At 38.8% G+C, this 27393-nt stretch overlaps 2 protein-coding genes across 2 annotated transcripts in view; one reads left to right on the forward strand and one right to left on the reverse strand.

Moving 5' to 3' along the window:
• Positions 1-5024, reverse strand: part of LOC139939210 (rabankyrin-5-like) — a 34590-nt gene extending 29566 nt beyond the window's left edge. Inside the window, exons 1-2 of the mRNA XM_071935004.1 lie at positions 5000-5024; positions 3067-3265 (exon numbers count right to left, since the gene is read on the reverse strand). Coding sequence (XP_071791105.1) covers positions 3067-3265; positions 5000-5009 — 209 coding nt within the window. The 5' untranslated portion in view covers positions 5010-5024. The remainder of the gene's footprint in view (positions 1-3066; positions 3266-4999) is intronic.
• A 66-nt stretch (positions 5025-5090) lies between these two features.
• On the forward strand, positions 5091-27161 carry LOC139937965 (NFATC2-interacting protein-like). Its single transcript, XM_071933277.1, has 8 exons — positions 5091-5246; positions 16562-16709; positions 17125-17254; positions 18165-18293; positions 19455-19656; positions 20526-20676; positions 21044-21150; positions 22171-27161. The coding sequence occupies exons 1-8, from the start codon at positions 5172-5174 to the stop codon at positions 22336-22338; spliced, it is 1110 nt and encodes a 369-aa protein (XP_071789378.1). The 5' UTR covers positions 5091-5171; the 3' UTR covers positions 22339-27161.
• Positions 27162-27393: the final 232 nt, after the last annotated feature.

Consider the following 27393-nt stretch of genomic DNA (forward strand, 5'->3'; position numbering starts at 1 on the left):
TAACTGCTCGGCCACGACACTTCCACTAACCATCATTTTGTACTAGCAAAAAGAGCTTCCAATTATAACCCACAGTGTTGATAGAGCATAAACATTTTACAGGAGTTATAAAACATTTCAAAGCTACACGTACACCAAATATGTTTACATTCTGGGTACACACTATTTTGTTTTTCTAAGCCCCATTAAAGTGAACTTTGATACTTATTGAAGTTCAACTTCAATATCCGATTTTAAAGTCCACATGCAAACAATGGTACATGTACATGGAGGAATGTATTATAAGGTAACAACATTGAAAACAGAGAAAATATAAAAAAGGGATTGGAGCTAGATGTAATTTTCAGCAGATTGTTTAAAGGTTTACTATTGGTAATTGTCAAAGACCAGTGTTCTCACTTGGTGTATCTCAACATATATGCATAAACAAACCTGTGAAAAATTGAGCTCATTTGGTCATTGCAGATGGGAGAAAATGATGTAAGAAAAAACACTTTTGATGGACGAATCTGTGTGCTTTCAGATAGGAATAGTAGACTTCTAGCTAGAAGCCTTTTATTATTTGAGAGAGAAATTACCCCTTTCTCAAAAAACTATGTTATTTCAAAGGGTGTTCGTTCCCACAATGTTTTATACTAACAACAGCTCTCCAATGCTCGTTACCAAGTCAGTTTTTAAGTTACTATTTGTTTTGAGTAGATAGTACGTGTACCTTACCTTTAATAGCCTATTTTAATGTATTAATAACATTGACCCAGACAGTAAAATACAGTGGTATTGATTAACACTGTATTGCTCACACACCGGAAGTAGGCCTGCTGCAATTCCTACAGTGATAATTGCATTGTGTAGCAATTGAAAGGGTTACTGTGACAATGGGGTTTCCCTGCGGACCCAATATTGTAATTGTATTTATTATCTGAACCAACAGCACGGGAAATGCCAATTACAGGAAATAGAAATAAAACAATAATCCAATAATCCAATAATCCAATGAATCTTTTAATTATTAGAAAAAACTTAATGTTGAAAAGTTTAAATTAGAAAAAGATAAATTAATTAAACAAAAAATGCATAAATTTACATAAAAGCTAGGGTCATGGATTGTTTTGTTTAAATATTAATTATAATAATAATAAATAAGACTTGTAAAGAGCATTTTACCAGATAAAATACGCTGGTAAGAGAGCTACGAACAAGTAAGTTCATGAGCGAGAAGAGGGAAACATGCACCAAGCAAAGAGTTCCAAAGAGATGCAGTCTGATGGTATAAAGCGGATGGAATTTTGTTTAACATTGAACTACTTAGAGACAGACGAACCATTTGATTTTGACTGGTCCTTAGGTGTTTTAAACTAATGATTGGCCAGAGGACCACTGCTAGTGTAAAAGCTATTGAACACTTTCGGTAAACAGTATTGTCCAAGGCCCACACTTCCGTGTATCACAACTTATATATAAAATAACAAACCTGTGAATATTTAGGCTCAATCAGTCATCGGAGTCGGGAGAAAATAACGGGAAAACTCACCGTTGTTTCCGCACGTTTTGCCGTGTCAAGACATGTGTTTAAAATAAATATGTAGTTCTCGATGTCAAGAATTGACATTGTTTTAGTGTTTTCTCAAAAAACAAAGCATTTCATGGAATAATATTTCGAGAGAAGTCTTTCACCATTACCTACTGTAAACCCTGTGAATTATTTGTAAATCTGTGAACTTTTATTTATGTTTCTGTACCGAAAGTGTCGAATGGCTTTAAGAGTTGCTAATACCATGAGAGCATGAGTCAGAACAAAACAGGAAGACTTATGTTGCCAACAGACTGAGTAATTAATATAACACCTTTCTAGTCATGAGAACAACTCATGTATTGTGCTGCAGTGAAATATTAAGAGATGGTACTTGTATGTGGTAATGTACAAGTTTTCAGGTTAAGGAATTTCATATTTGCAAGCACACGGCCATTTTTATTTTGCAAATAAAGGGCAACTCCATTTAAAAATCTTGTGAAATTTTTGAAAGGGCAAAAAAGCCAGGATGTGGGGCACCAGAAGCCATAGCCTACCACGACCTCCGGGCTATCAGGCCTGGAATTTCATCTTTTTGAGAGGGCAAGACAAATTTTAATTTGCAAATGGCACCTTCATTGAAAAATCCTTCCGTCTGTCTGTCTGTCTGTCTGTCTGTCTGTCTGTCTGTCTGTCTGTCTGTCTGTCTAGCCTATTTCACTCCACTCCATGAGGAAAGCCTCTTCACCAATTCACCATTTCACTCTATCCTGCGCTGTCTGTTGCCAAGTAATGCCTCTATATGTACTTAGTTCATCTCTCCATCTTCTGTTTTGTCACCCTATCTTTCTTGTCTAGTTTCTTGGAGTCCAGTTGGTTGTTTTGCATGCCAACCTGTCATACCTCCTTGCTAGGTGGCCTGCCCATCTCCACTTCTTTGAATTAATCGTCTTAATAATATCCTGCACTCTTGATTTCTTTCTTAGGTCCTCATTTGTCACCTTGTCCTTCTTTGTTACTCCTATCGTCATCCTTGCCATAGCCCTCTCTGTCACCCTTAGTTTTTTCTCTAGTCGTTTGGTGGTTGTCCATGTCTCGGCACCATACGATAGGATAGGTATGGTGCACTGATCGAATATCTGCCTTATCAGGGATACATATAGGAAGGGTGTGGTCTCGAAAAATCTTGAAGACGATCGGGAACCTTTGAAGGGGCAAAAAGGCCAAGACCATGGGCAACAGAGGCCCCTGGCATTCCGAATTCCACTTCTGAATTTGTTTTATTTCATTTTTTTTGTAAACCTCTATGGGCCTATTAAAACAGCAACAAAGTATTAATCCACATCCAGTCCTTTCATTTTTAAGAAAAAAAACCTCTCCTTCTGAGAAACTTGCAAATTTTAAAGGCAAACAAATTGCTTTTAGCCTTTAGCTATAAAAACTAATTTGTGCTTTTAAGTAGCTTTATGAAATTAGTCCCTCTGCTGAAATTCACAAAGAGCTAACATTATCACTTGACCGGGTTTATGAAATTGGCCCTGGTGGCTATGTCTTACCTATAGAGTTCTTTGTCAAACAGATCCGCGATGGTTCCGAGAAGTCTAGAAACAAAGTTGTCTTCATTGTCGGTCCCTCCTCCACCGGCTGACGCCCTCGCAACATTATATTTCTGTTCTACCTCAGCGAGACGATTCTGAAGCTTGACATACTCCTGACGAAGCAAGTCAAGATGACGTTGGAGCTTCTCTGCCTCCGCTGTTTGAGAGAGTCAGAAAATATTTCAACAATTTGTAAAAGAAAGAGGAGTTTCTCATGATTAAAGCCATTGGACACTTTCGGTAAACAGTATTATCCAAGGCCTAAACTTCGTGTATCACAACTTATAATATAAAATAACAAACATGTGAAAATTTAGGCTCAATCAGTCATCGGAGTCAGGAGAAAATAACGGGAAAACCTCCCCTTGTTTCCGAGCGTTTTGCCGTGTCATGATATGTGTTTAAAATAAATCCGTAATTAAATTCTCGATATTGAGAATTTATATTGTTTTAATGTTTTCTCAAAAGTAAAGCATTTCATGGAAAAATATTTCAAGAGAAGTCTTTCACCATTACCTTCTGTAAACCCTGTAAGTTATTTGTAAATCTGTGAACTTTTAATTTTTTTCTGTTCCAAAAGTGTCCAATGGCAAGCCATTGGACCCTTTCGGTAAACACTATTGTCCAATGCCCACACTTCGTGCATCACAACTTCTATATCAAATAACAAATTTAGGCTCAATCGGTCATCGGAGCCTGGAGAAAATAACGGGAAAACCCACCCGTGTATCCGCCCGTTTCGCCGTGTCTCGACATGTGTTTAAAATAAATCCGTAATTCTCGCTAACGAGAATTGATATTGTTTTACTGTTTTCTCAAAAAGTAAAGTATTTCATGGAATAATATTTCAAGGGAAGTCTTTCACCACTACCTTCTGTAAACCCAGTAAGTTATTTGTAAATCTGTGAACATTTATAAATACCTCAGACAGTTTCACTATTCCTATTTGTGGCGAGCGCGTCAGGTGGGTGTGTATAAACCTTTGTTTATGACCGGTAAAAAGTGTTAATTCATGGGCGTGACACACGACCTTGCACCTGTTCTTATAAGGCAGTTTCTTCATTCCTATTGGTCGAGAGCAACAGCTGAAACAGTTGTGCCACATCACGCGATACGCGCGACGCACACATCATTCCCTTATTAGAAGTTGTTTACCCGAGGACGGCGAAGGGCTTTACCATTTCATAGCTTGAGGAGTGTTGTGTTGAAAGAAATCATTTAACAATTATAGTTTTTGCATTTATTTTACTTTTTGACCAAAAAGTGATGATGTCACTAGTTAAAAACCTCTTCACCACACATTGATTCCCTTTTTACAGAATTGGTTTTTGTAACTAAACAGTTGCTGGCAGTGTAAGTACTTTATGTAATACACAATATACATAAAGTGACAGACCTGTAGAAGTTAGATTATTTATTTCTCATCAAATATGACATTTCAGACAAAAATATTTCAAGGGATGATTTCTCTGATCATCATCATTTACTCATTTATTTCATAAAAAGTAGTCGCAGGACACAGAAACTTTTCCCAAATGTGGGGGTCGGATTAGTAATCTTTTCTCAGGTCTTTCCGCTAGTGAAGCAGAAGAGATTGCAAACCTAACATGATAAATTTTTTGAAATAGGACCCCCTAAAAAAAGTATTGCCCCAAAACACAGAACAGCCGCTGACCATGTCAACAACACAGACAATTTAACAAGATCTGTCAATCACTCAACACCGACACAAAAATACACAAATCTAAAAAGATTCAACCATAAACCTACATTCCAATCAAAGAAAACATATTCAATTTCAAATAAGTGTTATGATTTGCGTAATCAATGAACATGAAAATTTATAAAAATCTAGATTTTCCAAGTCAAAATCGGATCACACCCTCCTTACCTTCCGACATTTTGCTAGCTTCCCACGTGACCCTCGCATAATCTGCTGCAGATAGTGCACGTTTAATAGGAGGCATGGTACCCCGTGTCAACATTCTGAGCTTGGGTAATGAGTACGCATTGTCTGTCAGAGAAACACGACGGGGGTTCAGACTACTAGTTCAACAGTAAACATGGCGCATGATTTGAACAGGAACAACAACATGTCACTGTCAGACAAGAACGAGGTAAAAGTGGAGACAAAAAAGGTGAGATTCTTCAAAGTGTCACTACTTTTTCTGTAAATGATTATTGCTAGTTTGTTTAGTATACATCCTGAACTTTGTTGAAGTCCTAAAATCTGTTTAATTTATAATAAACAGCACATTTAATAATGGCCTTGAACTTGTAAATAAAAAGTTGTAATTTTTTGTCATTCCCCCATGGCCATGGCCCATTGAGTTGACACTTTCAATTTCATGCAGTCACAATGTTTTTGTTTTGTTGTTTCATTGTTTTGTACAAGGCATCCCAGCCTGCAAGCTTTTGCTTGAATGGGTCATGCCTCCGTACATCTTCAGTTTTGGGATAAAATCATATTGTTTATATGGACGTTGGTAAAACGCGGAACGATTGCGGAACGACGGAATGGCGGAACGCTTTTATATACGATATAACAGATTGTATTGCACGTATGTACGTATGTACATACATACGTACGTGTATCCATGAAGCATGGAGGTAGAAATATGGAGGTAGCTAGATGGCAAGACGACTGTAGAATTTGCTGCATATATTCCAGTGTATAGAAAGTCTTTGGAATGATACTTTGTACTTACCAGTGCGTTCTTTCATTGGACAACTTGGCATTTCAAGATTATTTTTTAGAAAGGTTCTTCGTGCATGATGACATTATGCATTAACATGGAGCACTGCTGAAGTCCATGGCTGAACTACAACGAGTGTACAACTGTGTGTAATTTGTATGCATGACCCACACGCGCATACTGTGTATGTACATAGGCTTCATCCCCCTATTATGGCTGATGATGGTGCATTGCGCGAACGAAATATAAAGGGGGGGGGGGGCATGATAAATGAGCAAAAACACCATCAAGGACGGGGTGCTCCACCAATTGCAATATACCAAAATATTCTTTAAGGACTCCTCTTTCATATCTAATCCTACCTCCATGTTCATACTAGCTATCCAAAATAGTGGAGCACCCCGTCAATGAGGTCGAAAAAATTAGTTCTTTTGGCGGAACGTTTTTAAGCCACCATTAACACGTACAGTGCATTGCGCGAACTGAAACAAAATAAGGGGGTACATCGACGGACAAAAACACCATCAAGGACGGGGTGCTCCACCAATTCCAATATACCAAAATATTCTTTAAGGACTCCTCTTTCATACTAGCTATCCAAAATAGTGGAGCACCCCGTCAATGAGGTCGAAAAATTGAGTTCTTTTGGCGGAACGTTTTAATGCCACCATTAACACGTACAGTGCATAGCGCGAACTGAAACAAAATAAGGGGGGTACATCGACGGGCAAAAACACCATCAAGGACGGGGTGCTCCACCAATTCCAATATACCAAAATATTCTTTGAGGACTCCTCTTTCATACTAGCTATCCAAAATAGTGGAGCACCCCGTCAATGAGGTCGAAAAAATTAGTTCTTTTGGCGGAACGTTTTTAATACACCATTAACACGTACAGTGCATAGCGCGAACTGAAACAAAATAAGGGGGGTACATGGATGAGCAAAAACACCATCAAGGACGGGGTGCTCCACCAATTCCAATATACCAAAATATTCTTTGAGGACTCCTCTTTCATACTAGCTAACCAAAATAGTGGAGCACCCCGTCAATGAGGTCGAAAAATTGAGTTCTTTTGGCGGAACGTTTTAATGCCACCATTAACACGTACAGTGCATAGCGCGAACTGAAACAAAATAAGGGGGGTACATCGACGGGCAAAAACACCATCAAGGACGGGGTGCTCCACCAATTCCAATATACCAAAATATTCTTTGAGGACTCCTCTTTCATACTAGCTAACCAAAATAGTGGAGCACCCCGTCAATGAGGTCGAAAAAATTAGTTCTTTTGGCGGAACGTTTTAATGCCACCATTAACACGTACAGTGCATAGCGCGAACTAAAAATAAGGGGGGTACATCGACGGGCAAAAACACCATCAAGGACGGGGTGCTCCACCAATTCCAATACACCAAAATATTCTTTGAGGACTCCTCTTTCATACTAGCTAACCAAAATAGTGGAGCACCCCGTCAATGAGGTCGAAAAAATTAGTTCTTTTGGCGGAACGTTTTAATGCCACCATTAACACGTACAGTGCATAGCGCGAACTGAAACAAAATAAGGGGGGTACATCGACGGACAAAAACACCATCAAGGACGGGGTGCTCCACCAATTCCAATATACCAAAATATTCTTTAAGGACTCCTCTTTCATACTAGCTATCCAAAATAGTGGAGGACCCCGTCAATGAGGTCGAAAAAATTAGTTCTTTTGGCGGAACGTTTTAATGCCACCATTAACACGTACAGTGCATAGCGCGAACTAAAAATAAGGGGGGTACATCGACGGGCAAAAACACCATCAAGGACGGGGTGCTCCACCAATTCCAATCTACCAAAATATTCTTTAAGGACTCCTCTTTCATACTAGCTATCCAAAATAGTGGAGCAACCCGTCAATGGGGTCGAAAGAAGTTTTTTTTGAACCCGTTAGTTGGGTAAAAATCACTCCCTGAGTTCGATCTATAAATCAAACTCTTTATCCGCAGTGCTATAGTATAGCCGTTGTTGCAACAAAGGAATGCTTACACCAGCGAGAAACATGTGCGTCTCCCGCATCCAGTAGGCGTTTTTTCTATTAAAATAAAAGTATAACATTGTATATAATTCTTTTCGGGCCTTTCAATCTATAATTATTAAAAGATACACCATTGGCGAGCAACATTGGCGTAGCTAGCTTTCGTTGAGACCGCAGTGTTTAGTCGTTCAACACTCTTGCGTTGAGTTAGCTCTGTATTGCTGACGCCGGGTGGCAGTTAACCCACTTTATGTAGATCCAAAGGTTTTTGTGAGTAAATATTTATTTATTTTCGGTGAAGGTGCCAGCGCAGGATATCGGGATTCTAAGTCATTATGGGGCAAATTAGTAGAATCTCTTGATCTTAAGAACAACCTACAAAATCGCAGGAGGGCATACTTCTCAATGAAGAGAAATTATTTTGGTGTCAAAGACAGTTTCGATGCAATAACTAATGACAGGTAAGTTTTTTTTTCATCAGTTTTTGTGTTGATAATTTTTTATGTTATACAATCATTACTATCGCTGGGTCGAGGTATTTCAAATCATAAAAAGTAGGCTTATCAATTTAACGGTTCCAGACACAAACAAACATATGTTGACGCAACAGTCCAGAACAAGTCGTCGCATTTGTCTCATAGTGACGGATCGGGAAAAGTGCATTCTGGGTAAATCCACCTTGAAGTTTTGGCGTGTATTCATCCATTGCTTTCATATCTTTCTATCATAGGCCTACATTATCACTTTCAAAATTGATGGTATGTTTCTAAGAATGTTTAAAAGGTATTTGTTTCGTTGATTCAAAATGAAACGATATCAAATAAACCAACCTATTCGTCAATATGTAATAAAAACTGTTCTCGTTTATACGCGCTTATTCGTCACTTTTTGTGCCCGATTTGTCGGTATGTAAAACAAACAAATAATGAAAATCTACGTGCCTGGGCTTATTCGTGAGCAATATCAGCATTAATGCAATTGCACGTTCCTTAACGTGTCGTTATTTTGGTTAAACATGATATTTATAATGTAAAATCCTGAGTAACTGGTCCATAACTTTTATTTTATTATTTATTTTATTTTTCATTTTATTTAATTTATTTATTCATTTGGCGGTGTGGCGGCCTCAGTGCTCTGGCGGTCTCAGAGCTCCGGGTGACGTCACCGGGGATTTTGGCACGCAGTAATCACAGTGTCAGATCTCTGGCGGCGTGCCCAGCTCTCCGGGATGACGTAGCATGCTGTTGTTGTGGGCGTGAGTCTCCGGTGCATGCTCTGCATGCATGCTGCGCTGACTTCCCCCATCCCCCCTACCGCCACGAATAAATCTTCGAGACCTGTTTTGTTATCGTACGAGTGCTTTTTCGAGGGGCAACCCTAAAACCCTTTTTTGGCTTTCAGAAGAACCTTCTTTGTAATTCCCACTCCTCAAATACTTATTACGTGATTCTTCACAATACTGTCGCATACGCTCGATACCACACGACATGGGCGACGCCATGACAGCTTAGTCTGGCCCCCTGACCAAAGATTCCTTGACGTCTCTTGTTAAAAATCTTAGGTCAGGTATCACCCACGGTTAAAAATAGAGCATGACGCAACTTGTCAGGGTCCGGGGTCATCTCCAGGGAAACCATGTCTGCACTGTATCGTACTAGTTGCGATAACGTACCCTCCTCCCGACGGCCGCCAGGCCGGAGGGTTACGATATTATTTTGATCGGCAATTAATGACAATCTTGTTCAACACGTATTATTTCGACAGCTAGTCACCAGATTTGCCTCAATTTTACCACTTCAAAAATCATGAAACTTAATCCTCAATCAATGTCTAATGAACACTCAAGTCAAAACACCTTTGAAAAAATATTTTTGAAAAAAGGACAACTTACAAAACGCTTATTGCGCACAAGTTTTTCCCGATTCGTTTAGCAAATTCGTTAAATGCTACTAGCGAAGACACAACAGGCAGAAGAAGTGAGCAGAGGATTTTGGACATCATTTTTAGTAGATTTGTTTTAGTTTGGAAGGAAATAATGTGACACAATCGTACCTCCACATTAACTATCAACATCTCCTGTGTACCTCATTTGAGTTTTAGTTATTCTGAAGAGGTTTTTGATGCATTTTGAAACACTCATCTGTCCACAATTAAATGTCTGATTTTTTGTTGATTTTATAAAAAAAAAAAAAAAGAAGTTGGGCGGCGATTTCGAAAGGCCTTCTAAAACTGGCAATTTATTTTAATTTTTTTTTCCGGGGGAGGGGGTGGGGGTTGAGCTTTGAAAAATCTCACGCATAGCTGGCCACTGGACTTGGCATCTCTGACTTGTGGACAAGTCGTTTATTATCCCACGCGGTGAGATAGTCGAGTTGCAGCGAACTGCTGGTTGCGCGACTACACTACGACGAGCTGCCTGGAGTAGGGCAGCGCAGTAGTTGCGCAACCAGCAGTTCGCGCGCGGAGAGCACCGCTAGGGGTCCACGTTCCTTACGTCATCCCACGACGTGCATGTTATGTTACAATCAACAGTGGCGTTCAATCAGTACATCTACATTCTTTCCATGTTTACGTTCACCTCCAACTACCAGATCATCAATTTTTTGTGGTTTGGTTCTAAAGGCTGCACCATGGTTCAGCATCATTTTTCTGGCTGGCAATATTGAAACGAATCCAGGCCCCGATCACCACGTTCCCACGCAGAGTGTGCTCTAAAGCTTGTACTTAATACCGAGGCACCAACGTCACTATTCTGTGTGAATTATAGTGATCCCTGTGTCAAAGAAACCTCCAGAATCTGCTCAAATGTTTCATGATGGCATTAAGCTATAACGAGAAGTCACTTTTGACATTGAGCCAGCAGACGGAGATAAAGAAGAGGACGAGTTCCCGAACAAGTCTAACTTGAGGGGAGGTTGATGATGGAGTGAGGAAACAAGATAGAGTAATAGCGCCAAGTATATTGATCCTGTGCCTTATATTGCATCCTACTTCAAAGTCTAATGATACAGATGGCAAGCATTCGAGTTACAGCAGAGGAGGCTCGTTGTAAAAGTCAACAAGGATCACATCAACGTGCGTCTTCATCGATACGTCTAGGAGCAACGTGCCAATCTATTGACTATAACCCAGTAGCAGTTTCAGCCAGAAGACTTCTCGTGAGAGAACCAAGTCCACACTGCTCTACGATAGAGTTTGAACTCAGTCGCGGGTGACATCATACTTCCTTCTGGGTTAGATGTATCTTTAGGTTCAATTGGGGACAGTGACCTTGAACCTCGATATGACAGTGGTGTTGATGCTGTTGCGAATGATGTGACAAAGATAGTGTAATCGTTTGTTCCAGAATCTGCTGTTTTTTTATGGCATCAAGCTAAAACGAGAAATCAGTTTTGACATTGAGCCAGCAGACGTGGACAAAAAAAAAAGAGGACGAGTTCCCGAACTTGATCAGAGGGGAGGTTGATGATGGAGTGAGGAAACAAGATAGAGTAACAGCGCAAAGTATGTGACTATTGATCCTGTGCCTATTAATACGACGTACTATTCCTAAACGTATGGCAGTGTTGATATCAACAAAACAGCCAAGACTAAAAAGGTTGAGCCTCAGAACTAGCAGCCTAGTAAGCATAATTTCAGTCAGAAGTGTTTGAGTTGAACACTCATGTGTATGCACGAGTTTGGAAATGTTAAAACGTTGTCTCTCGAACAAAATGCATAGTCATGGTTGGACACGACAAACAACTTGTATTATTGCTTGAAACAATTTTTGCGAGATTCAACATGGCGTGCACTGACGCAATCATTGGCTTTTGTTGTATACCACTATAGCATGACAGCAATAACAATCGTGTCTCAAGATAGGATTAACATACTTGTGTAAATGAGTACATGTCTGTCGCAGGTTTTTACCTAGGTTGTTGTAAACAAGTTTGCTATAAAATAAAACGCAATGGACAGCAATTAATTTTGAAACGCTTCTCTCAGTGATGGTTACTATTATTATAATATTTCAATATCACAACAGTTGGAATGAATTTAGGTACAAGGTTATCAAAGATACACGTCAATGGGTTACTGTGAAAGAACAAGTGCAACAACTCACAAGAAGAGCAAAGTCACAAATCAGGTTTGTTCTGACTTTCTCCTTCAAAGAATAAAATCATACAGTACACTTTAAACCACTTATAAAGACACTGGACACTATTGGTTATTGTCAAAGACCAGTCTTCTCACTTGGTGTATCTCAGCATATCCATAAAATAATAAACCTGTGAAAATTTGAGCTCGATTGATCGTCGGAATTGCGAGATACTATGAAAGAGAAAAAACACCCTTGTCACACGAAGTTGTGTCCTTTCAGATGCTAACTTGATTTCGGGAGATTTTAAAAATTCTAAACTTGAGGTCCCGAAATCAAATTCGTGGAAAATTACTTCTTTCTCGAAAACTACTTCACTTCAGAGGGAGCCGTTTCTCCCAATGTTTGAAACTATCAACCTCTCCCCATTACTCGTTACCAAGTGAGGTTTCATGCTGATAATTATTTTGAGTAATTACTAATAGTGTCCACCCTTTAAATTTCAATAAACTGAAGTTGTACAGTACATTCAATTTAGCAAAATCAATAAAGGCAATAGTAAAATTCGTTCTAGCTACTTCAACAGTAATTACAACTCTGCAAAATGACACCTGGTCAACGGCAATTAACCACTGGAACAAAAAGTTCGTAGTGGAGCAACGGCCACGATAGTGTTTTTACAAGTGTTTTTTTTTTTTTTGCTCATCCATACCCCCTTATTTTGTTTAATTTCGCGCAATGCATTCCGTGCTAATAATGGTGGCTGAAAAACGTTCCACCAAAAAAACTTATTTTTTCAACCTCATTGACGGGGTGCTCCACTATTTTAGATAGCTAGTATGAGAAAGGAGTCCTCAAAGAATATTTTGGTATATTGGAATTGGTGGAGCACCCCGTCCTTGATGGTGTTTTTGCTCATCCATGTACCCCCCTTATTTTGTTTCAGTTCGCGCTATGCACTGTACGTGTTAATTGTGGCTTAAAAACGTTCCGCCAAAAGAACTCATTTTTCTCGACCTCATTGACGGGGTGCTCCAATATTTTGGTTAGCTAGTATAAAAGAGGAGTCCTCAAAGAATATTTTGGTATATTGGAATTGGTGGAGCACCCCGTCCTTGATGGTGTTTTTGCCCGTCGATGTACCCCCCTTATTTTGTTTCAGTTCGCGCTATGCACTGTACGTGTTAATGGTGGCATTAAAACGTTCCGCCAAAAGAACTCAATTTTTCGACCTCATTGACGGGGTGCTCCACTATTTTGGTTAGCTAGTATGAAAGAGGAGTCCTCAAAGAATATTTTGGTATATTGGAATTGGTGGAGCACCCCGTCCTTGATGGTGTTTTTGCTCATCCATGTACCCCCCTTATTTTGTTTCAGTTCGCGCTATGCACTGTACGTGTTAATGGTGTATTAAAAACGTTCCGCCAAAAGAACTAATTTTTTCGACCTCATTGACGGGGTGCTCCACTATTTTGGATAGCTAGTATGAAAGAGGAGTCCTCAAAGAATATTTTGGTATATTGGAATTGGTGGAGCACCCCGTCCTTGATGGTGTTTTTGCTCATCCATGTACCCCCCTTATTTTGTTTCAGTTCGCGCTATGCACTGTACGTGTTAATGGTGTATTAAAAACGTTCCGCCAAAAGAACTAATTTTTTCGACCTCATTGACGGGGTGCTCCACTATTTTGGTTAGCTAGTATGAAAGAGGAGTCCTCAAAGAATATTTTGGTATATTGGAATTGGTGGAGCACCCCGTCCTTGATGGTGTTTTTGCCCGTCGATGTACCCCCCTTATTTTGTTTCAGTTCGCGCTATGCACTGTACGTGTTAATGGTGGCATTAAAACGTTCCGCCAAAAGAACTAATTTTTTCGACCTCATTGACGGGGTGCTCCACTATTTTGGATAGCTAGTATGAAAGAGGAGTCCTTAAAAATTATTTTGGTATATTGGAATTGGTGGAGCACCCCGTCCTTGATGGTGTTTTTGCCCGTCGATGTACCCCCCTTATTTTGTTTCAGTTCGCGCTATGCACTGTACGTGTTAATGGTGGCATTAAAAATGTCCGCCAAAAGAACTAATTTTTTCGACCTCATTGACGGGGTGCTCCACTATTTTGGATAGCTAGTATGAAAGAGGAGTCCTTAAAGAATATTTTGGTATATTGGAATTGGTGGAGCACCCCGTCCTTGATGGTGTTTTTGTCCGTCGATGTACCCCCCTTATTTTGTTTCAGTTCGCGCTATGCACTGTACGTGTTAATGGTGTATTAAAAACGTTCCGCCAAAAGAACTAATTTGTTCGACCTCATTGACGGGGTGCTCCAATATTTTGGTTAGCTAGTATGAAAGAGGAGTCCTCAAAGAATATTTTGGTATATTGGAATTGGTGGAGCACCCCGTCCTTGATGGTGTTTTTGCCCGTCGATGTACCCCCCTTATTTTGTTTCAGTTCGCGCTATGCACTGTACGTGTTAATGGTGGCATTAAAACGTTCCGCCAAAAGAACTAATTTTTTCGACCTCATTGACGGGGTGCTCCACTATTTTGGATAGCTAGTATGAAAGAGGAGTCCTTAAAAATTATTTTGGTATATTGGAATTGGTGGAGCACCCCGTCCTTGATGGTGTTTTTGCCCGTCGATGTACCCCCCTTATTTTGTTTCAGTTCGCGCTATGCACTGTACGTGTTAATGGTGGCATTAAAAATGTCCGCCAAAAGAACTAATTTTTTCGACCTCATTGACGGGGTGCTCCACTATTTTGGATAGCTAGTATGAAAGAGGAGTCCTTAAAGAATATTTTGGTATATTGGAATTGGTGGAGCACCCCGTCCTTGATGGTGTTTTTGCTCATTTATCATGCCCCCCCCCCCTTTATATTTCGTTCGCGCAATGCACCATCATCAGCCATAATAGGGGGATGAAGCCTATGTACATACACAGTATGCGCGTGTGGGTCATGCATACAAATTACACACAGTTGTACACTCGTTGTAGTTCAGCCATGGACTTCAGCAGTGCTCCATGTTAATGCATAATGTCATCATGCACGAAGAACCTTTCTAAAAAATAATCTTGAAATGCCAAGTTGTCCAATGAAAGAACGCACTGGTAAGTACAAAGTATCATTCCAAAGACTTTCTATACACTGGAATATATGCAGCAAATTCTACAGTCGTCTTGCCATCTAGCTACCTCCATATTTCTACCTCCATGCTTCATGGATACACGTACGTATGTATGTACGTATGTACATACGTGCAATACAATCTGTTACATCGTATATAAAAGCGTTCCGCCATTCCGTCGTTCCGCAATCGTTCCGCGTTTTACCAACGTCCTGTTTATATTTGTAATAAATTGTATTGTATATGTTTGAATTGTATGGAAATAAATGTTTGATTGATTGATAAGGTTTATCGAGATTGGAACTGCAATGCGTTGTGGGTAGGCAGATGGGGCAGTTTGCTACATGCCGTGATGTTGTCATGCACAACTCGCGCACGCATCACCTATAAAAAAAAATCTTTGTGTGGGTTCAGCAGCGCCCTCTCTTGATATTTTGCTATTCGCAATAAACCTTATTGTTTTGTTGTTGTTATCCTGCACAGGCAATCAATGACCACTGCCATTCAGGATCAAAACAATAAGCTAGATTGCCAAATTGCGGGCCTTGATTTTGTCATTTTACATTAGAACTATGTTGATTAGATTAGATGTGTTTTCTTAAGTTTTAAAAAGACAAACTTAAATGATTTTTATTGCTGAATATTACTGAAAAGTCTTCAAAAGCAGAAAGAAATCCAATAAGATAAACTTTTTGTAAACAGAAAAGTTAAAGCCATTAGACACTTTCGGTAAATAGTATTGTCCAAAGGCCCACACTTCATGTATCACAACTGATATAAAAATTAACAAACCAGTGAAAATTTAGGTTCAATCGGTCATCGGAGTCGGGAGAAAATAACGGGGAAAACCCACCCTTGTTTCCGCACGTTTCGCCGTGTCATGACATGGGTTTAAAATAAATCTGTAATTCTCAACAACGAGAATTGATAACTGTTTTAATGTTTTCTCGAAAAGTAAAGCATTTCATTGAATAATATTTCAAGAGAAGTCTTTCACCATTACCTTCTGTAAACCCTGTAAATTATTTGTAAATCTGTGAACTTTTAATTTTTTTTCTGTTCCGAAAGTGTATAACGGCTTTAATACATTTTAAACAATAAACTTTTGTGTCATATTGCTAAGCTCCAGATGGAAAACATTTCCACTAAAATTTAGTTCCTCCCGACGACCACCAGGAAGAGGGTTACATTATCGCAACTATAGCTATAATATGCAAGGACTAAAAAAAATGTTGTTCTCGACAAGCTTACCAGGTTAAAAATGTTGGTAACACCCATTAACCTTAGACCCAGTAACTGGGGCGCTGTACTCCTTTTTTTGACATTTTCGAAGAGAATGTCAAAATTTCGAATAAAGGAGTACAGCGCCCCAGTTACTGGTTCTACATTAACCACTGTTTGTACTGAAATAACAGAACCGTGACCTGTTTTTGCAATGCAATGTACTAATTTTTTTTTATTTTAAATGTTGTTGTTTTCACTCTATGTGGTTTTAACCTCAATCTTTTGTCATTAACGTCATCAGGAAGAGGATACACAACCTAAGATGAAGAGGGCGGCGACACAAAAGCGGCACATAACGCTCCCGATGGCCGAGATTAAACCATGCAGTATATACTCGTCAGCTGCTAACAGTATCGTTCGGCCTTCATTGGATGATCTTCAGGATTCTGGTGAGAATCTATTTTGTACAAAGCTAACGATTTGTATTTTTCGCCTCCTGAGGTAGAGTGGCCGAGTGTAATGGTTGAGTGGTTTAGAGCATTGAACCCAAGTTCTGGTTGTTAAGTCATGAGAGTGTGGGTTCTAATCCTGGTCACGACTAGGCCTGTGCGTTAACGAGTATGTCTATAATTGTGCACAACCATGCATGTGATCAAAAACATTGCACCTTCATCACAGCATTTTTACTTCGAACAATCACCCCACTAAATAATCCCCCAAAGTACACCCCCCCCCAAAAAAAAAGTGTAACTGTCCAGGCGTAAAAAAAATTTCATTTGATATACCTCCTTAAATTTAGATTCTAGTTCCAGACATTTTACATTGAAAAAAAAATTGTGTGTTTGTTTGATCTTCTTTTTGCAGATGAAGAAGACTGTACTTATAATACACAGCAAAACAAAAAGAAGAAACGGCCGACCAGGAGGAATAAAAAGCCAAGCAGAGGCGTATACTTTGACTCTGATGACGATGATTTCCATCGCAATGGAGAATGGTACAAAATATTGATGCTTCTTGAAACCATGGCAACACAATGCTTACAGTCACAGTTTACTCGATTTTAACCAGAATTATTTCAGTCCCAAACTACTTGTTTTGGTCTGCACTAGTGTGACAATCCTTCTGATTAGAATATCGCAGGCGTGTGAAAAAAATAAATGTTTTTTTCTAGGCGTGTGAGTTTTTGCGGAGCGCCAATATTGTGGAACAGACTGGGACTAAAATAAAATAAAAACCTAGCCAGGTTCAGAGCTCACAGAAATGGGCTGTTTATTGTTCATTTCCTTGGTAATGCTTGATTTTAATTTTATGAGGTTATTTTATTATACAAACTATGAAGTTTGGTTATGATGGAAATGTATTCCAATTTGTGCATTATAGAGGGATCGAGCGTGTGATTATTTGAAGCTTTTGGGCACACCCTAGCACATGGGTGCAATCGCACACCTCAAATCAGGACAGGGCAAAAGGACACTGCCGAATAAGCTAGCCTTTTAAGCGTATAATGCCTAGTAACGTGGAGTATGCATGCGCAGAAGCCATAATTCGCTGCTAACCCGTGAAAAAGCGCTTGCCAGAAGCACAGAATTTCTTGCTTCCTTAAAAGAAGTGGACACTATTGGTAATTACTTAAAATAATTATGCTCTAGTCATTTTCACTGATTTTCTTATTGTTTACCCCTCTTGATCTACACATCTTTTGACGACAGTTTACCACTTTAAAAACACTGTCAAATTTTTGGCAATTTTTACCCAAAATTGCAATTCAGTTTTACAAGAAATGTTAAAATATAAAGTAAATTATGTAAAAGTTTAGGGGTAAACTTGTGTAAAGAATTTTAAATCTTATAATTTTGTGTTAAAATTACGTTTCTATTTTTCCAAATGTTATTTTATTTGTCAAGGACCCCTCCTGAGAAGTCATCCTCTACTGTATCTCTTGATTCACCGTGTTCCCCACCACCACCTCCTGATCTAGATGGCCCTATGCACAGGCCATTAGCACACGACAGAGTAACCTCTCATCTACTCAGGTAAATATCAACATCGGATATCGTAGAATCCTTGACGACATTGTCACTCAAAAAGTATGTGGGACTATGGCTTAAAGGGAAGGTATACATTTAGTTTTCACTCTTAAAATTAAAGGCAGTGGACACTATTGGTAATTACTCAAAATAATTTTTAGCATAAAACCTTACTTGGTAACGAGTAATGGGGAGAGGTTGGTAGTATAAAACATTGTGAGAAACGGCTCCCTCTGAAGTGGAGTAGTTTCGAGAGAGAAGTAATTTTCCACGAATTTGATTTCGAGACCAAGTTTAGAATTTGAGGTCTCAAAATCAAGCGTCTGAAAGCACACAACTTCGTGTGACAAGGGTGTTATTTTCTTTCATAGTTATCTCGCAACTCCGACGACCAATCGAGCTCAAATTTTCACAGGTTTGTTATTTTATGCTTATGTTGAGATACAGCAAGTGAGAAGACTGGTCTTTGACAATTACCAATAGTGTCCACTGGCTTTAAAAGCTTATGATAGTATAAAAGCATTTTATAGAAACATTTCGCTTTGAAGCAACCATGTTAAATGGAAATGATATCAGCTTAATCCAAAAATCACAGGCTCAGCTCTCATTCTTGTTACTTTATTTGACTCAAAATCAGAATAAATTAAAAAGTGAGCTTTACAGACAAAGGGAAGCATTCAGTAATGACACACAATGATAAAGTGTTGTGGCCGAGTGGTCTATTTCACCAGACCCAAGCTCTTTTTTTTGTCAGCAGCAGAGCGTAGGTTCGATACCCGGTAATGACACATGTACCCTTGAGCATTGTTGTTTCGTAAAAAGTTGGGAAGCATTTTACTCTACTAGACAGGCTTCTAGTTGATGATACCCATGCTTACATGTACATCCTTACGGACTGTGAAGGGGGTAACCCTGTGTCAGCCTCAGGAGTAGCTGGCACTGTCCCCTTGGTGACAGTTGATTATGACTGATTGCCCAAATAAGTTATGTGTATCCCTCACATTGAAGTGGGCATCTGGCTTTGTGAAGAGAAACAACATTAAATAATTTTTTGTTTAATACTACAGTATGTCTCAGAAGAATAATAAATCAAAGATGCACAAATTTGTCCATGCGGAATTTTTCTTTGCTCACTGACGTAACTATTTTGTTTCCCCGCTGTATCAGGAAAATCAACGTGACCCTAACTAATGTAAGATGCGTCCAGAACGAGTTCTCCTCAGATGATGCATTTTCTCCGCCTGCCAGGACGCCCGGAGGATCATTGTCAGTGATCGACATCGATGCGCCTCAACCCCCACGTACCAGGAACTCCATCACGGTCAAAGTGCGATCGAAATTTGGACTTCATCGATATCAGCTTGCCATGGTAAGGATACTCATCAACTCATCTAAGTATCCTACCAGCTCTGTTGGATTTTGTAGATTAATCTTTAGCAATGTGGACTAAGCACATTTGTACAAATTTAAAAGATTTAAGCAATAAGAACTGCTTAATGGCCGAATTTGTACTTGCTGCACAAGTTTCCGTTGCTAACCGTTAGCAAACGAAAAGGCATGCTAACCTTCCGATGCCAGTTTGAAATAAATATGCTAAGAAAGATGTTTTAAAGGTAGAATTTAATGATCCACACAAATATGCCTCGAAATTGTGTGATTTTCCTTTTACGTTGTGAACTAACACCCGTTTCAGACAGGCGTTCCAGAGTCGTGCCGAACCAAATTATTGAATAAAGCGCATGAAAACTTTGACGTCTGAAACAGTTAGGAGCGACTGGGCGTGCTAGAAGTGGAAAAATCGACTGTTGCAGTTTTCGGAACGACTCTGGAGCGCCTTTGCTTCAGACGTCGATCTTGTCATGAGCCGAGCCTAATGTCAATGTTATGTTAAGTTCGCCTGTCTGAAACCAAAATTTATTTTGGTCGACCTAGAGTCGCTCCTAATCTATTTGGTTCGGCGCGACTCTGGAGCGCCTGTCTGAACCCGGGTGTAACACAGTCCGCCATTTTGAAGAACCTATTGGTATTTGATTTGGGTACATATCCCAAATTGGTTTAGTGAAACCCTCACTTTGAAGTGGCCGTCCAGCCATGTGATATTAGGCGATCTCTCATAACGAAAAAAACTTAAAATGTGGGTCAAAGTTCAACAGGCTGCTCGGAATGGAATTGAATCCCAAACCCTGCATTTTGGAAATCATATTTTGTTATTTTGTGCGTGTTATTTTACCTTCACAGACTGAAAGCTTTAGCACAATAATAACAGAGATTGCAGAGATGGAGGGAGCCAGTAGGGACTGCGTCAAGCTGACTAGGGTTGGACACGACAAGGAAATCACTGAGTTCGACACACCACAGTCTATTAATCTACACATTGCAGATATCATTGGTAAGAATTGTGTTTAAGGAATTGTGGTCAAATGGTTAGACTGCATGACTGGCAATCTCAAAGTGGTGGATTTGAATCTAACCCATCTAACCGTTGATTTTACAACGAATGTAGTATATTAAGGAATGTCGTCTAGCTATCTTGGTAGTCTAGGTGGTAAGACACTGCTCTAGAATTGCACGGATCGTGAGTTTGAATCCCACCCGAGTTATATGCCTGTGATATTTTGTTCACAGGACTCGGGGAAAGTACTGAGTGTACAGTGGTTACAGTACACATCGGTGTATGTGTAAAAACCAATGAAAACACAATGAACAAATCATTTATTTAGATGACAATTACCATTTTATTTGTTGAATTTATTTAGATTGTCTGATAGTTGATCCTCCGAGTCTCCCAGGATCCCAAGACACTGTTGAAGTCACTCTGCAAGGCATGGAGAAAAACTCAAGCATGACTACGATAACTTCAAGGGTAAGATGAACTCCTCAGTCTCAGGAATTCAAATTTAGAAAATAGTTCATGGCCTGAAGTTTTTACTCTAGCAGAGTTTTTTTTTTTGAAGGCTAAATGACAAGATGACACACATCAGCAGGGCCCAATTTCATAGAGCTGCTTAAGCCATTGGACCCTTTCGGTAAACAGTGTTGTCCAAGGCCCACACTTTGTGTACCACAACTTCGATATCGAATAACAAACCTGTGAAAATTTAGGCTCAATCGATCATCGGAGTCGGAAGAAAACAACGAACCCACCCTTGTTTCCGCGCGTTTCACCGTATCATGACATGTGTTTAAAATAAATCCGTAATTCTCGTTAACGAGAATTTATATTGTTTTGCTGTTTCCGCAAAAAGTAAAGCATTTCATGGAATAATATTTCAAGAGAAGTCTTTCACCATTGCCTTCTGTAATCCCTGTAAGTTATTTGTAAATCTGTGAACTTTTATTTTTTCTTCTGTACCGAAAGGGTCCAATGGCTTTAAGCAAAACAATCTTTGCTTTGTAAAATCAGATTACCGGCCAAGACTCCACTTAATTGTTATGCTAAGTAAACAACAGCTAAATACCAGTCACAAGCAATGTACATGTATATGGCATGAGATTTGGGCCAGTAACATGTTTAAAACAAGCGAGCTATTTTCGTGCTTAACCAATTTGTTTGCTTAAGCAGCTCTATGAAATTGATCCCAGGTAGACAAATGTAACAGAAGCAATCAAGTGGAAATACGTGAACAGAGAGATAGAGAGAGAGAGAGGGGTGGGGGGGGGTGGCAGAAAGCACACAGAAAAAGCAATTAGTTACTTTCTCGCTCCCTTCTCAACTTTGATTTTACACCTTGTGGTGAAACCAGCCCCTTCTACAACTCCATGGGTGATCAAAAGGTGGAAATGTCGTCATTTCAATGGACCGGCCTAAGATCTGGATCCCAGTGTAAGACGTTTTTGTCTTAAAACACTCTCACCAAGTTATTTTCCTCTTCATAATTTGCAGACTGATCCCTTGGAGAGAATAATGGCGGAGTACAGTACGTTCTGCGGACACCCCGTCGCTAAGCTCAGGTTCTCCTTTGATGGCGAGACGATCAAACCATCGGACACTCCAGAACTCCTAGACTTTGAGGAAGACACCAACATGATCGACGTTCATATCTTAAGATAAGTCTAGCAATCGACAAGACGCTATTCAAATTATATCTTACCTATTCTATATCTACTAGGGCCCCTCGATCTACTAAGCGAAAGTAGTAGTTCCGGCTGATTTTCTACCTTCCACCCAGGTAGTAGTTAATAAGGTGGGCCCAATTTCATAGAGCTGCTTAAGCAGAAAAAGTAGCTAAGCACAACAAAGTCTACTTACCAGAAAAAGGTTACAAGCCTTACTACCATGTCACGTGTCCAATTTTGACTCGTATCCTGCTCATTTCTGCTTAGCAGAAAATTGTAAAGCAACATTCTCTGCTTCAACATCTCTGTGAAATTGGGCACAGGACAGTTCTTTTTAGAACTGAGAAGTCTCCCGAAGTCTGAAAATCTATCCCCCTGCGGTAGTAGAGAAGTTTCTGAAATCCAAAAAGGTCCACTTTGTGGTAGTGGAATATATAGCATGACAAGAAAAGAACCAAATCTATCAAACATGGTGTTACCTCAAACCAAATATACATTGATACCTCACTATACAATGCCTCAAATTCATATGCATTTATTAAAAGCTAGATCCCTCAGTTGTAACTGCCATTCATTTACATGTTACAGGTCCAGAATATTTTTCAAATTTTTGAGAATATCATTGCAATAATGAATTCTAGCCTAAACCAAAAAAAGAAAACTGGTTTTTTTTTTAAATAAAAGGCACTGGTACAAAGAGTCTGGAATTGGGTGTCCAGACAACACCCTCAGACCTCTTAGGAGTTGTATTGTGAATATCCAACAATTAGTCGCCAGGCTCAAGATTTCTCTGGATTTCTCCCGATTTCATTATTTTCCTCAAAATCTACTTGAACCTTCAAGTTTTCTTGGGTTGGCGAAGTGGTATCTATCCTCACCTTCTACCTCTAGGACTTCAGTTTGAATCACACCGTGGGAACTATGCGGATTGGGTTTTCAGTTTTTACCTGATTGCGTTGGTTTTCCCTGGAATTATTTCTCTGGGGTTTTATTCCCACATCTAAAACTGAAACATCAATCGATGCACATATTCTCTTCTTATTTTATTATTATTTATTTGGCATAACAAAAGAACAATGAAAAATACAGGAAAAATAAAACAAAATAGCAAGGACATTAAGCCAAAGGCACATGCCTGGAATTTAAAAAGTTAACTAAGAGAGTCAATGTCTGGTGAAGAGGTTTTCAACTAGTGGTTTAATCACAATGAGGCCTGGTTCTTGATAATTTTACCAAGACGAAGTCGAGGCCTGGTTTAAACCACTTGTTGAAAACCGATTCAACACACTTTGATTCCCATTCATAAATACCTTTTCGGTCAAAAAACATCAACACTCTCGGCCGTTGCTCTCGACCAATAGGAATGAAGAAACTGTCTTATAAGCATAGGTGCAAACTCGCGTGTCACGCCTACGTTTCAACACTTTTTACTGGTCATAAACAAGGGTTTATTACACACCCACGTGACGCGCTCTCCACCAATAGGAATAGCGAAACTGTCTGAGGTATTTATGAATAAATATATGAATAAATATTTATGACATTCCAAAGCCAATGCCACTGGCTAGGGTTCTTGGCTAGTTTAGGGACTAAGTTCACTCATTTGAGAGTCCTTGCTTCACAACCAGAATAATTGAAATGAAATGAAATGCCTCATTATTAGATCAAATTTACACTGTGCATAGTTTCAAATTCTACCCATAGCACATAATGGCTAATACCGGGATAAACCAAAAGCAACTCTCTATTATTCTCTTGCCGAATAAAATATTAATGGATTTAAAGGCACTGGACACTATTGGTAATTTCAAAATAGTTGTTAGTATAAAAGTTACTTGGTAACAAGCAACGTAGTTCCGAACTGACTCCGAACATTCCGAACTGACTCCGCGGCAGTACAGTTATTACGATCCTATAAGCTAAGTAGTAGTCCAGTCAAATTTCTATACCATCCGCCCTGGTAATAGTTATAAAGCAGGACAGTTCTTTTCAGAACTGAGAAGTCTCCCGAACCTCCGATTTTCTACTCCACGGCAGTAGAATAAAGCAAGACAGTTCCCTAAGAACAACTCTACCTGGCAAGTAGATACACACATGGTGTTACCGCAAACCAATATATATTGATACCCCACCATGCAATGCCTCAAATCCTATAAGCAACGTAGAGCTGTTGATAGTATAAAACATTGTTAGAAACAGCTCCCTCTGAGGTAACTAGTTTTAAAGAAAGAGGTAGATTTTCACACAAATAATGAAAAGACTTCAGGCCTGAAGCAATTTTATTATGCATCTGAAAGCACACATTTTTGCAACGAGGGTGTTTTTTTCTTTCATTATTCTCTCGCAACTTACATGACCAATTGAGTTCAAATTATCACAGGTTTGTTATTTTATGCATGTTGTGAAACACCTAGTACTTGTCTTTGACAATTAATGGAACACGTTGCCTTGGACCGGTCTAGTTGGTCTACAATAAACGTTTGAAAACGTTTGTTAAGAAATGCATATGGTTAGAAAGATGTTTTAAAAGTAGAATATAATGGTCCACACAAGTATCACTCAAATTGCCTGGTTTTCCATTTACATGTACGTTATGAACTAACACGGCCGACCGTGTTAGTGGGCGAGGTAAAAAGGAAACCGCGCAATTTCGAGGCATATTTGTGTAGATCATCGTATTTTACTTTTACAACATCTTTCTACCCATATACATTGTATAACAAATGGTTACAGAACGCTTTCCAAATACCAACTCGACCGATCCAAGGCAACACGTTCCTTTAATAAAGGTGTCCAGTGCCTATTTTGTGCGCACCCTATAAAAACTGAACAAACAGTCATGATACAGAAAGTAAGGTTATCTTAAAGTTGTTTTAAAAGTAATCCAGCACAAGGGAAACTGACAGGGTAAAATTGTAATAATTTGGGGATGAACAAAGAAAAATTTAGGTAATTGTAATTGCAAAATAATAGTTTAAAAAAACACTCTTCCTGGACTATGCTCTATTTGTTGGCTGTGCCTTTTTGCTACTTGAGTTTACTATGCGGGGTGAAAACCTGCCCGGCACTCAGGATTCCCCAACCCCCACTGGAAGAATTTCCTCATCTTTTCTAAATGTTTTAAATTTCCCTTGCACATTCCTTTCAAAGGTTTTCAACGAACAATAAAATTGGGTATTTACCGGTAAAAATGGTATCAATCAAAAGCCATTCATTTTGAGCACTTCTTTGATTTGAGTCTATTTATACGATCTACCATGTAACTGATCCATCTCTCAATGGTTTCCAGGGAAACTTTTTTCCACCACTAAAGAAATCCTTAAGAAAACACCATTAAGAAAACAAACATTTAATTGTATCACCATTACTATTAGTAATGTCTACATTGACAATTATTCATTGAAGGTATTACATAGCAACTGCATTCCAAGGCCAGGTAAATATTAAAAGTAGTTTGTCTCTTTTCATTAAAGGCAGTGGACACTCTTGGTAATAACTCAAAATAATTATCAGCATAAAACCTGTCTTGGTTACGAGTAATGGGGAGAGGTTGATAGTATAAAACGTTGTGAGAAACGGCTGCCTCTGCAGTGACGTAGTTTTTGAGAAAGAAGTAATTTTCCACGAATTTGATTTCAAGACCTCAAGTTTAGAATTCGAGGTCTCTAAATCAAGCATCTGAAAGCACACAACTCGTGTGACAAGGGTGTTTTTTTCTTTCATTATAGTTATCTCGCAACTCCGACGACCAATCGAGCTCAAATTTTCACAGGCTTGTTATTTTATGCATATGTTGAGATACACCAAGTGAGAAGACTGGTCTTTGACAATTACCAATAGTGTCCACTGTCTTTAATACTGTCAATAAAGAAAATACATAATTAATTTAGTTTTATATTCATCGCCATAGCTGAGTGTCCATTATGTTAACATCAGTTATCAGTCATAGATTGTATTATATAACAGCTGCATTCTTAAGCCTTGTAAATAATAAAAGTTGTTTGTCAGTTTTTTTATGGTAAAATAAATACTAATTTTGGTTTTACCCATTTACACTGATGTGTGTAAAGCAGTAATATACTCAGTACTTTCCCAGAGTTCTGTGAAAAAATCACAGGCATATTACTCGGGTGGCTGGGTAAGTATACAGTGCTGACACATAGTGGTGTACAAGTACATGTATATCGGTAAAACCCAAATAAATATTCTTAATCCTCGATGCAAATTTAACATCTATTAAAATTACAAACGTAATGAAAATGTGTGTGTTGTTTTATTTGGGTTTTATTTTTAGTGGGGTCGACATTTTTTGTAGGTGAATGATGAGCAGATAAAGCTGCTTAAGCAAACAATAATGCTTAACAATTTCTAGCTTTGCAGAAATGAGCAGGATACCATTCACAGATAGTACGGAACATATGAAACAGTATTTTGGCTTGAAACCTTTTTCTAGAGCGGTATTTTTGTTGAACTCAGTTTACTATTTGTGCTTAAAGCCATTATACACTTTCGGTAAACAGTATTGTCCAAGTCCCACACTTCGTGTATCACAACTTATATATAAAATAACAAACCTGTGAAAATTTAGGCTCAATCGGTCATCGGAGTCGGGAGAAAATAACGGGAAAACCCACTCCTGTTTTCCGTGCGTGTCATGACGTGTGTTTATAATAAACCCGTAATTCTCGCTATCGAGAATCGATATTGTTTTAATGTTTTCTCAAAAAGTAAAGTATTTCATGGAACAATATTTCAAGAGAAGTCTTTCACCATTACCTTCTGTAAACCCTGTAAATTATTTGTAAATCTGTGAACTTTTTTCTTTTTTTTCTGTACCGAAAGTGTATATTGGCTTTAAGCAGCTTTATGAAAAAGAGCCCTATGTGTGTACATTTGTAAACTTGTAATATTTTTGTTAGTAGTCAAGTCTTTCTTCATTGAATGTTTATGGCTTAAAAATATCTTCAAGCTTACTGATTTGAGAAAGAAATGTATACATTTTCTGTATTCTGTAAATATATATATTAATAACTGTTTATAACCTATAAGT

This window comes from Asterias amurensis, chromosome 6, assembly GCF_032118995.1.
Source record: "Asterias amurensis chromosome 6, ASM3211899v1".
Lineage (NCBI taxonomy): Eukaryota > Metazoa > Echinodermata > Asteroidea > Forcipulatida > Asteriidae > Asterias > Asterias amurensis.